General features: G+C 32.7%; 1 protein-coding gene across 3 annotated transcripts in view; it reads left to right on the top strand.

The window, feature by feature from the left end:
• The window catches only part of LOC139485277 (pre-mRNA 3'-end-processing factor FIP1-like), a 30,697-nt gene that overhangs the window by 1,407 nt on the left and 15,765 nt on the right, over positions 1–13,525 (top strand). For 2 of the 3 annotated variants that reach the window (XM_071269626.1, XM_071269623.1), the window contains exons 2-7: positions 354–387; positions 1,450–1,513; positions 3,929–4,059; positions 12,047–12,096; positions 12,501–12,641; positions 13,218–13,333. In XM_071269626.1, the coding sequence (XP_071125727.1) occupies positions 354–387; positions 1,450–1,513; positions 3,929–4,059; positions 12,047–12,096; positions 12,501–12,641; positions 13,218–13,333 (536 nt within the window). Of the gene's footprint in view, positions 1–353; positions 388–1,449; positions 1,514–3,928; positions 4,060–12,046; positions 12,097–12,500; positions 12,642–13,217; positions 13,334–13,471; positions 13,506–13,525 lie in introns of all 3 variants that reach the window. The other variant, XM_071269625.1, reaches the window with a different exon arrangement.

Raw genomic sequence — 13,525 nt, 5'->3', positions numbered from 1 at the left:
TCAATCCAAAAAAAAGTGCATTCATAAATTAAAACAATGCATTAGTAAACATTGGGACCTACTAAAACAGGATGCAGTTTGCAACGAAATATTTTCAAGCAAACCAATAATAGCTTATAAAATGCATATAAGTATTGTAGATCTATTGACAACGACAAAATTAAAATAAATTGATATACATGTAGGTAAATCCCTGATGATGACGGGCCTACAATGCTTAAACCCTTTCATAAATGTTATACATTTATCATTCGCATATAATACAAAAAAAAATAAGATGACTTATCTTAGGAGCGAAAAATCAACACCTCCATTCATACATTCGTAATTAAAAAAATTTTGTTTTGTTTTAGATGATAATAAAGAGTCGCAAGAAAAAGCTAGTGGGTAAGCTATATGGCCTATATATCTGTATATGAAATAAACATTATAAAATACTGATGTATCTCTTTAAAGAACATGTTTGTACAGTGAAATATAATAAGATTGAACATTGGTAAGATACCAATAAAACAACTCATAGAAGAATAACCTACAAATTCTTAGATTGATTGAAAGGGAAGTGCTAAATATTTATGATATTGCATGTACATTTTATTAAGTAATTTGTCATATTATACATACTGTTTTCTTGTCAATTGAACTTATTTTGACAAAATTGAATTAAACTTACTGCTATTAAGCAAAATATTATTTCACAATTCTTCTTTCATATTTTATTTTTTTGACAAAAACGTAGCTTACATGTATTAAGCCCCTTCAATTAATATCTAAGGAAATGAAAGTTTCTTATCTTCCTCAGTATATTGAGTCAGTTTTGGTCTGAGACCACAATTGTCGTCCCTTGATTTTCGTTGTTCACAAATATAGTCCCTAGTGCTGACAGTGGGTTACTTGCCATTAATTTTTATACCCCTTCCAAATTTATTTCTCCATGTGTAATGCCTCAAATTGCAAGAAGGGGGGTGAAATTACACTGTAAAAAAATTTGGGTCTCAAATTTTTAAGGAAAGTAGTGATTTGGTCCAGCTGAAAAAGGTTAAAAATTAGCACTTCGGAAGCTGTTGAAAGATTTCAAGACGTTCTAAACATAAAATTGTCCATATTTTGAGCTTGAGAAAGCGCAGGTGGTTTTTTTTTAAATTTTCATTTATGTTCTAAAAGAAATGCACTACGAAATAATTGTGGTCTCGGACCTTTTAGTTGAATAACATGAATAATTTACAGCGCGATGCATATAAAATAATTACACATATATCTGAAATATCTTGAAATCTCTGCAGTTCTCTATTAATATTATTTTTTCATTTCTACCTTTGCAAACATTCTACATTGTACAAAATGTATATATATCATCCTACTGTTCTCTGGCACTCCATTTTTGAAATGCACTAGTCACATGCTAGTAAAGTATTTAAAAAAAAAAAAGTGTTATATTTAATATAACAGGGCTGCTGACCCACCTAAACACAGTAGATCTGACAGAAAGGATGACAGAGAAGCTGGAGAATTGGTAAGGTATCAAATATATTAAGGATGGAAGACTTTTGCTTCCAAAATGATTTGTGCATGTGTACAAAAAAGAAATTCCATGTATATGAAACCATATCAATACACAGTTAAGAATAAACTAGTTGGCAACAGCAAGTGAATTAAAAATTGAAGATGATAATTTGATGCATGTACAAAACTACATAATGCATACTTTCTAATTGAGGTCTTTTTGAAAATCATTATTTAATTTTACATATTCTTGACACAAGGGGCGTATGACTTTTGCGCCGATTTTTAAAATTTTCATTCTTTCATTTGCGCCGATTTCATTTTTTCATTTGCGCCGATTTTTTATTTGCTCCTAATTGGATTTACAGGTAAGTTAATACTTGTACATGTACTATACCGTGCAGGTATATTGGTAAAATCTGTTTATAAACATAGGTTTTAGTTAATTTTGATTCATATTGTTCTGAACTTTGCTGTAATTGATGGACATATTGCACACTGCAACAAGCCGAGGAGTCAATTTTTTTAACCATCGGCGGCCACACACATAAGTACGTTAGCAAGACAAAGAAAAGATGGATTACGTTATTGACAATTACAACAAATATAGAAGAGACGAAATCACATGAAAGGAACATATTAGATATGTTGCCTATAAATACTCAGCAAGAACAGATTTATGATTTTAATGTCTTCCGTTTTATGGATTTGAATGCTGTAAATAGATTTTAAAAAGTCATTTTAGTATAAACCAGAGTGTTTTTATCTAAGGGTTTTACTTCTTGATTTTAAAGTATGTAAATATCGTGTACAACTGGATGACAGAAGAGGTCTGTAATGATAAATATAACAAAAAACATGACTTGGATGGAGAGTTGTCTCATTTGCACTCATACCACATCTTCTTATATCTATTTACCTGTAATTAACCTGTAATTATCTGTAAAAAAATCGGCGCAAATGAAAACAAAAATCGGCTCAAATGAAAGAAAAAATCGGCGCAAATGAAATGCAGATTGGCGCAAATGCAAAACGCCGGACACAAGGTACAAGGTATAAATTTTAGTGGGCTTTATTTAAGGTAGATCATAGGTATAAGTTTCCTGAGATAGATTTTTTTTAAACTTTGCTAAAATGAAGATTTTTTTATGCTCTTTCCAAAAATATAATACAAAGGATGGGTCACCATGCTATTTTTCAAGCTGTGAGTTGTTGAAAATTGGCTAAATTTGCTTAAAATGATCATGCAAAAACACATTTTTGTGCATAAAAAGAAATCTATGAGATAGAATTTTGAAATAAATTGTGAGAAGGTAGGTTTTATAATATGTTTTCAGAAGATAAAAAGAAAAAATGGTGTCACCAAACTTGTTTTCTTGCTACAAGTAAAAATTAAAAATTTCCCTATCAGACCAGTTTATTTTTTTTACTAAAAGAGTTATCTCCCCTAAATGACTCAGTTAAAGAAAAAAAATGGTTCTAAAACACAAATGTTTGGTATTTGTTCAAATATTTTGGATAATGCAATAAATCAGCAAGTTTTCTTCATATAAATAAACAGTCTTACCAATAAAATTGCACATCTGTCTACAAAGGAGTAGGTCCGGTAAGGACCGATTTTGGCCTCAAATTTCAGGTTCATCTGACGAAAGATTTTGACCACTTTTTAAACACTTAAGTGTCTATTTTATTTGAATTAATTAGTTTATGTGAAAGATTTTAACAGATTTAGTCATTAAAAACGATCCGATTCAAGCTCAAATATGAAAAATCTACCTAATATGCCGAAAAATGTCACTTTTCAGATGGTTTTTGGTAAAAATGAAAGTGGCCGCATCCGTGTTCATCCTCAACCTTTATATATGTTATGTATTATCATAAAATACAACTTACATTTCAATATTAAGGATGAACACGAATGCGGCTACTTTCGTTTTACACGAAAACCGTCTAAAATTTAACAAAAATGCTAGAATTATGAGGATTTCAGTAATTTAGCATGACTTAATGGTGCTAGTACCGGATATATGTGCATTGTAATGTCAAAAACAGCCCATATTTATGTAGCAGAAGCATTCTACTGTCCAATAAATAACTAAAGGTTTACATTTTAACAATTTTGTAAAACTGCTATATTTTGGGGCCAAAAAGGGGTCTTACTGAACCTACTTCTTTATAGATTTGGGCATATAACTAGACTGATTGTGTACTGCGATAGTACAATCCAAGATGGCGGTACACCATGAATCTACCTTAAATGGTTGAATTTTATAAACTTCATGCTTATAATAAAAAAGGTTCTGCAACATTGTTATTTTAAAAAAATGTTTTCAAATCTTGGACAAGTTGAGCAAGTTCAGTTGTTTGACAGTGAACTTTATTTTTTTTCAAACTTTAAAAAATATCTTAAAATTTAATTTCACAGAGTGGAGAGGAGGAATCACAATCACAAGAAAAAGAAAATGCTGCAGAGCGTGAATCTGAAGATAGCGATGAGGATTCTGATGATGATGTTCAGGTCACGATTGGTGATATACAAACTTTTCCCATGAATGAGTAAGTCGTCTTTCATGGGCTACATATATATTTATTATTTGAACTTTGACTTTTTAACTCATTCCAATATTAACTGTTTAAAAATAACAGATATATAATAATGGTAATTTTCCCTCAGTATTTTCCGTATCAAGTTTATAGTTAGTCAGATAAAACAATCGTACGATTGACAAGATATCGACACGCAATTACGACTACATCGGTTACTGTAGTTTTGGTTCTTTGTGTTTTATAGACATATCGTGATTATAATCGTAGAAGATGACAAAATGGCGGAGCGTAGAAAATTGATACTCAAAATTTAAAATCGATGTTGATCTCTTATCTAGCGGAATAAAACTTTAATATCTATAAATTTTAGCCTTTTTATACAGAATGGACATAATATCAATTTTTGATTTTTTTGCGAAGTTTCCCTTTAAAATGTTAAACACAATATGTTAAAATGAATGCCTCTCATCTGTTATTACCACAATATCCACATTTTAGAAACCATTTTCATACACATATCGAATCAGATTTTATGACCGAAATAAAGTGTTCAGTAAAAACATCTGTAGGTACCCCCAAAAAGGGAATTAGCAACACCGATGTGGTTCGAGCAAGAAACCATGTTTTTTGGCCAGGCGATATCCCTTTTCAGACTTTTGGTGAACAATTATCATTAAGTTTTTTGGTATCCCGTTTCCTTTTTAACCTGTGGAATCATGCTAAGAGAATATTACACCAAATGCCAGCTTCCTCTAAACTTTTGTTCTAATTGTCAATCCTTAGTTTTTCTATACATTTAGATGCGTAAGTTCTCTCTGTTTAAATGTCTTGTTCATTTGAACAAAAACAAAACAAAAAAAAGCAGATGTTCCATAATCGTCTTCACCTATTGTTTTCCATGTACCACAAATAACATGCTCTGTTGATTTACAAATAGAACATGAATATCCATTGGACTATGGCTTTTAATAAACGAACAATACATGTAAAGTTATCGCTTTAAAGTGAATCTTGATAATATTTAATTTGAAAGTGTTCAACTTTATCTCTAAACTTTCAGTTGGTTGTATCTTTAAGATCATCCTCTGTGTTAAAAAGCAAAATTATTTCATCTACAAGGAATATGAAAGTATAATTTACTTGTGTCTAATCCATTTTGCTTTGATTCAGCAAATAAAATATGTTTAAACTAAACTATGAAAGTAAAAAATGATGATTAGTCTATATGTATTATTCTTTTTTTATCAAACAAAGGATCCTTAAATTATTTATAATCCCTGAAAAAAATATTAGGGAATTTGTAGAATAATTATTAAAATGTTCAGTGATTATGTAAAATCACTGGTCATTTTCAGGGATTATATATAATTACTAATGATTTTAGTGATTCTACATATTCCCTGAAAAATCAGGGATTCTACATAATCCCTGATTATACAAATTCACTGTAACATATATATAGATATGGTATGAGTGCCAACGAGACAATTCTCCATCCAAGTCACAATTGGTCAAAAGTAAACAACTATAGGGTAAAGTAAGGTCTTTTACGCAGAGCGGAACCTTGGCTCACACCAAACAGCAAGCTATAAAAGGGCCCCAAAATAATATGTTGTACATATATTATAGAATCATCATTGATCAGATTACAATGTATTTTATTTGGTTAAAACATTGTGTCTAAAAATTCAAGTTGAAAATGTTATACTGTGAAATCATTGTTATAATTAAGATACTGTAGCCCTTTTCACAAAAAATCTTAAGATACATTTTACTCTTAAGAGTAATCTTAAGATTTTTAGGTTTTTCACAAAAAATCTTAAGTAAATCTTAAGATTAAAAACTATCGTAACTTTAAGAGTGCTATTACCCGCTCTTAAGTATATATTTTACACTTAAGAGAAATCTTAAGAGAAATATAAGAAATTAAAATGGCTGCTATATTTCTTTTTAATATAATATTATAAACAGAAGAGCTTTAAGAAGAGATCACGTTTTTCGCGACCGGACCATAAATAATGGCCATTCAATTGCACGGTATCGTTTCCCAAAGCAGTCTATTTGGGTGATTTAACAGACACGCTCAGAGATGCCATTAAAAGAACTCCCAACAAATCAAATGCAATCCCTTCACGTATTCAAGAAGTATAACAAGACTAACAACACACATCAACTTTTTCTTCCGTCTTGTAGTAAATGAGCAAATTTGGTGTTCTCTATCACGTCCGCTATGGAATGAAACATTGCAAATTATGTTACGCCAATCCCGAACACTTACACACAACCAAGACTCAAGGTTGTACATATATTAAGAACGTTTAAGATCAATTAACTTATTTTCCAAAGCCTTAAATTTGTCAGTCTGATTATTGTACACTCAGTTTCAGAAATGGTCACATTTGGGATGAGATATGAGGGTACTCGAAAAAAGGGGGAATTGTCCGATGACCTGTTTTTCAACCTACCTTTATTCAATCCATTTCAACTGCACACATCTGCATACAAATGAGTTCATGTTCGGGTTTTATTAATTAGAACAACAACAGTGCATGCTTATCCGACTTAGAAATGTAGTAGTGGCTTTCAAAGCCGGAAATATGATTTATTATTACAAATTTATTTCAATGCAACTGTTTCAGCCATGAATTAAAAGGTAATACATTGCTTCTTTAAAAATGTTTGTTTACAATTAAAAGACATGATGGGTTTCATGAAAACACTTGGTATTCTGCATGTCTGACATTAATTTTCATATATAACTTATACAAGGTACATTATATATAATATGTACGTCCTATGTCCTTGCATAGAGCTGCAGAATAACTTGTCAAAAATAGGGTCAGACATGTTGATGACGAGTGAAAATCACAATAATAATCGACAACATTAAAAAAAAAACAGATAGAAAACCTATAACCATTAACTAATAAATCTGGGAATATTGCCATCTAAAATTTAACAAAGCCTCCACTGACTAAAGTTTCTTCTTTTTCAATAAATATTATTATAGAACGAAAGATATATACTGTTTCATAATAAGAACAGATTTGAAAAAAAAGGGCGAAAGATACAAACGGGTCAAAGGTCGAAAACAAAACAATAATACTGTGACGAGTAATAAAAAAACCACACAGGTCTCCACCTACCCCAACATAAAAAAAACTTGAAAACTAATCATAAGCAACACCCTCTCCCCCCCCCCCCCCCCCAAAAAAAACCCCAAACAAACTAGGGTGATCTCAGGTGCTTGTTTTTATGCCCGCGTCACACTGTTCCGATTTTTACGCCGATGGCAACACGATTATGGAAATTTTCAAAATCGGGACTGATCGTATCCAGATCGGGCTATTCGTAATGCCATCTTTAACCATCGTAGAACCATCGGCCACTTTTTCTAGCCTTCGGGGACAACTTCTGGAAGGGTTCTAAATTTTTTAACATGTTAAAAAATCCCCGAAGGTGCGTCCGATGTTGAGGGTTTGTATTGAGTTCGTATCACCATCCTCACCATCGTAATGTCACCGGGAATGCATCTTTGAACATCGTATTGCCTTCGTGTTTCCATCGTTTCCATTGGGCAGTTTTGACATTACGATGTCTACACGACTTCGTGAAGACCTCGTAATCCCGTCGTGTTGCCATCGAATAAAAGTACGAAGGTGACAAGATGGAACTACCACGGCAATAAATCCAGGTAAATATAAGTTAATTTTCGCGCTAAAATACATTTAAAGTGCCATGCGCGATATGACTGGTCAGTCTAATACGACAGTTAAGAAAGACGTTTACAAAACATGGAGCTCATATCATATGATTCTTTGAGAACAAAAAAGGCGACAGCGTTGTTTTTAATAATTCAAATGGAACAAGGAGAGCAGCTATTACAGGCTCGGGATTTACTTTTACAAGTAAATTGTTATTTTTTGTCAATTTTTCATATCAAGTAACATAATGAAAATCATAAACACGCCTCGTACACTAACCCTGCAGGGAAACCAATTTTTTCTTCATTATTCTGATTTTTTATGCAGAGACTCAAAGTCAAGTTTTACCCTTCAAGCCCACGATCTTCCGTCTTATGATTAAGCCAGAAATGAAATGTACAATATAATATATATTCAATATTGATCAAACAATTTAAAATGTGTGATGCCTTCGGCATATCATTTAAATGCATCGTAAGCTGTACACGACGTCTTTTAGACATCGTATGGCCATCGCGCCATCATCGTAATCCATCGTGTAGGATTCGCCTTAGATATGAAGCATAAATACCCGTCTTCGGTTAACCTTCGTTTGTCTATCTTTTGCTATCGTATATAATTTCGGCACCATCGTATAGACTTCGTTATTCATCGTACTTGCTTCTGACACTTTTTTGGTATTTTAACGAGATCAGGACCAACTTCGTTCGAACTTACAATTTTCGCATTCGGGTGTCCATCGTATATATAGAAATCGGGACAGTGTGACGCGGGCATTAAGCAATGATGGCTTTCATTTTACTGCATGCATTGGAGACCTTTTTGTGACCTTCTGCTGTTGTCTATTCTATGGTCGATTTCTTGTCTCTTTCACACATTCCCTATTTCCATTCTCAATTTAATTTTTTAGTATGTATAGTTGTTTTATCAAAATTCCCGCTAAATCAACACAATTTTTTTTGAAAATATATGGATTTGTCCAGTGTCCCATCGTGATACATGATTATTCACGACGCAGAGAGCCCAGGTGGTCGTGTGGTCTGGCGGGACCAGTAGCGGGACCAGCTATATATATATATATAGCTGATCTGTAACAATAACATCTTCATGCCTAATATATCATGTACTGTAGTACGCCGCTAGATTAAAACTGACGTGGAAAGGTAACACATGGCCAGCGAAAGCTCTTTTAATGAGAGCCCAGGTGGTCGTGTGGTCTAGCGGGACGGCTGCAGTGCAGGCGATTTGGTGTCACGATATCACAGTAGCATGGGTTCGAATCCCGGCGAGTGAAGAAGAACCAAAAAATTTGCGAAAGCAAATTTTACAGATCTAACATTGTTGGGTTGATGTTTAAACGAGTTGTATATACATTATGTACACAGCCATGTATCACCATCATTGATGGCGATCCGATGGATACATCTGTTGTAGGGTTGTCACTGACTCAGACGTACTTATGAATATAATTATTTTCTGTGACTGTATCTTACATTAATTTGTAGGATCCTTTACTATAGATAATTTAGCTGATCTGTAACAATAACATCTTCATGCCTAATATATCATGTACTGTAGTACGCCGCTAGATTAAAACTGACGTGGAAAGGTAACACATGGCCAGCGAAAGCTCTTTTAATGAGAGCCCAGGTGGTCGTGTGGTCTAGCGGGACGGCTGCAGTGCAGGCGATTTGGTGTCACGATATCACAGTAGCATGGGTTCGAATCCCGGCGAGGGAAGAACCAAAAAATTTGCGAAAGCAAATTTTACAGATCTAACATTGTTGGGTTGATGTTTAGAAGAGTTGTATATATATATATATATATATATATATATATATATACAACTCTTCTAAACATCAACCCAACAATATATATATATATATATATGATTCATCCGTTTAAATCAATGTTTCCATTCACTTTAACTCTTGCAATTTTCAGTGCTGAGTACACTACTTGCAATATCCCGTGTACACATTGTTAATCACATACAGTCATATAGATGTTTAATCCGTCCAAGCATATATATCTTATTACAAGTTGACAAAATCTTTGAAAAATCTTGCAAGTTGCAGGGCGTAATTTCTGCGACAGTTATGTTCTGAATAGGCAGTGGCTATTTTGCCGGAACCTCTTTGTGCTCCGGCCGCGAAAACAGCCTCCTTGGCGCTATTTTGCCGGTTCTGGCAAAATAGTGATTTACATAGAGTTTTGCTATTTTGCCGGTCTTAATTTAGATTTTAATAGAAGTATAGACATTAAGAATAAAAAAAAGAAACATACAAGTAATCTCTTTACCAAAATGTCTTCTTTAAAAAATTATCTAAATTGAGGGGTACATACAAAAAATGTATTAATTTTACAATTTACAGGCTACATAAACATTAAATATAGATGCCACATGCAGTCAGTTGATTTATATTAGAAGTATTCATCGCTAATTGTATTCTTGCGTGTATGCTTAAAATGGCATTTACTTCCACACGATACCATAGCTTTCTTGCATTTGCACGTCTTGTTTGTTCACGAACCTTTTCCGTTACGCCTTTTACTGTTTTACTTGCGAGTGACAAGCTAATGTAAATGCTCTTTTGTTCCGACGTTGGAAAGTTCCGGGCGGAAAGAACTAACTAGCCGAAAAGTTCCGGAGGAACTTATTAACTAGTTACTTTGTTCTTCTTCTGGTTTAAAAGTTTTACCAGAACAAAGTGACTAATTGAAAAATCAACTAGTTAGAAAGTTCCATTTGGTAAATAAGTCAAAACCGGAACTAGCCCAAAAACGGAACTTATCAACCAGTCACAAAGTTCCATTTGGAGAATTGATGCAAAGAGCCATACGAGGAGGGGGTATTCTTCCCTCTCTTGAGGGTGCTATGAATACAAAATTTGCATGATAATGCAACTTATTCCGTTTTATGTGAGCTATACTACTTAAATTTTGATAGGGGAGTTTGTTAGTCCCCCACAATAAATCAACATTTAAAAACATCTTCATTATTTCCCCCCAAAAAAAAGTTCCATGCCATTTTTTTATATTTTTCCCTAAAGAAATTACTTTCAGCGTGTTGGGTATTCTTGTAAATTAATTACTTGCTCTTATATATACTGAATCTCATTCTTCCCCCTCTTCTACAAAAAGGACGAAATATGGTATATTCGGAGCGATGCAACTAGTTGTTCTGTTCCCCCAGAACTATTCAACTAGCTACAATCCCCGTGTATCATCGTACAGCGGATATAGGTACTAACCAAGCGGGCGTGATCGATTTTTATCTTACACGGTAACAATTTTTTGTTCACATAATATGACAATGCATTGCTCCGGTACATTTCAACTAGCTACTTTTTTCCGGAACTTTTCGACTATACTTGGAATAAAAAAAAACTAGTTGGAAAGTTCCATCGGAACGAAATAACTAGTTGAAAAGTTCCGCCGGAACAAAGCAACTGACGGAACATACTGGCTGTTACACTAACACATTTATAATATATTGTTTTCAAAATTTACCCACTCATTACATATATAATCGTACACCGGAATTTGCCGGTGGTGTACTTTACATATTGATGCAGCGTGTATAACATATTATACGTATTGTTTCTTTTTCGTAGGTTTTGATAACATTGTAATTTGAGAATATTGGCAAAGGGGTGACTATAAGTGATAATCGGAAGTCGTCATTGCGCATGTGAAACGAAAGTTAAACAAGGTTGCTATGCAATTGTTTATCTTACGATTAGTCATAAGTTCTTACTAAAGATAAAAACTTAAGATTACTCTTAAGACAAAAAATAATCTTACGACCGCCTTTGTGAAAATGACTTAAGATTTCTCTTACGATACTCGTAAGATTGAATCTTAAGATTTATCTTAAGATTTTTTGTGAAAAGGGCTACTGTATTTTAAAGTGGATTTCATGAATTCAGGTAATCTACAAATGTATAGATCTGACTGAAGCACAAATTACATGTATATATTGGTCTGTACCAACAAAATCAAATATCAACAAAAATACAACTTTTACTAAACCCACCAAAAATTAGTTAACACCAAAGGAACAGTAACATGTCAAATGGAAGGAGTCATTAACATTTTGTTGTCTAGTATATATTGTTATTGGACACAAAAACAGTACTTTATAAAGATTCAGTCATGTGTCTGATTTTTCAATTCAAACTTTAAAAAATGAATCCAAGAAATATACAGAGTAATCTTTATTAACATATTGGTAATTACTATCTGCAAGTTTTTTTTTACTTCATTAATTATACTTTTTATCTTTTCAGTGCATCTAGAAATTTATTTAAGACACAAGGTGGATACCACAAGGCTGCTGGTAAGAATTTAATATATATATGAAATTCTACAAACAGTAAAAATGAGATTTTATGTATGCATGGTATTTTAGTAGTGGAACTTTTTGTTGACAAAATCTTATCTTTTGAAAAAAAAATTTCAGTTCTTGTTTTCTCAAATATTCAAAACTGTAATCATACCTCCGTGAAAATGAACTACATGTTTTAGAAAAATATTATACAATGGAGTTTCATATAAAGGTAACAACCATCAATGCTAATTTATCAATGAATCGCAAACACCTAAATTCATACAACTGAACAACTATCACAACTGCCTAAAACTAGCTTGCTTGATATACTTGCTGATAAAGTCATTTTAAAAATAGAAAAAATATTTTTAAGAGCACATTGAAAATGTAAACACATTAAAATCTATTTATAGGTGGAGCCATTAGAGCTATAACATCAACAGGAACAACCAAGGGAGTGGATGTAGAAGCAGTGGGGAGTATTAATGGTGTACCCACATATGACTTTGATCTAGATGGTATACAGGCTGAAGATAAACCATGGAGGAAACCAGGTCAGTCAAATTTATTTATTTGTACTAACTTGGAGTTTTAATATTGACCTTCAACTCTTGAATAGAATTTTTCTCTGTTACTTAGCAATTAAAGTCGTAAGTTATTGAGCTAAATTTACAAAATAATTTACACTGTACATTCAGAAATGTTTACAATGTTATTATGAATAGAGAAATTGCAACGAGAAGGGTTTGGCATAGTGATAACTCATATTTTAAATGCAGAATGTCCTGAAATTGTAATATTATCAATCTCATCCTTTTGTCCATAGCCCATAGGTCAACAATAAAAGCACAAAAAAAAAAAAAGAATTCACAGTATTCTCACATCAAAAAAGATCTACAGTAATATCAATCAAAATATACTTAACTGTTAAAAGTATGCAATAATAAATAACAAATCAAAAAGCATTATTCTATATGATGTAAATCAATTACAGAAATGGATGCTTTACAAAAGGATTTACAATTTCAAAGGGTTGTAACTGAAATCACAATGGAGATAAACTTAATCATAGTGCAAATCGTAAATTAACTAAGTTGTATAAATATTTACAATATTTATTTTCTTATTAGGTGCTGATATAACTGATTATTTTAACTATGGGTTTAATGAAGATACCTGGAGACAATACTGTGATAGACAAAGAAGAATGAGGTCAGAAGCTGGATCCATGGGCGGAAGGACATATGTAAGTACAAATATTTACCTAGACAATACTGTGATAGAAAAAGAAGAATGAGGTCAGAAGCTGGATCCATGGGCTGAAGGACATATGTAAGTACAAATATTTACCTAGACAATACTGTGATAGACAAAGAAGAATGAGGTCAGAAGCTGGATCTATGGGCGGAAGGACATATGTAAGTACAAATATTTACCT

Source organism: Mytilus edulis, chromosome 8 (genome assembly GCF_963676685.1).
Source record: "Mytilus edulis chromosome 8, xbMytEdul2.2, whole genome shotgun sequence".
Classification (NCBI taxonomy): domain Eukaryota; kingdom Metazoa; phylum Mollusca; class Bivalvia; order Mytilida; family Mytilidae; genus Mytilus; species Mytilus edulis.
The sequence above is the reverse complement of the archived record's forward strand: the minus strand, read 5'-3'. Positions and strand labels throughout refer to the sequence as shown.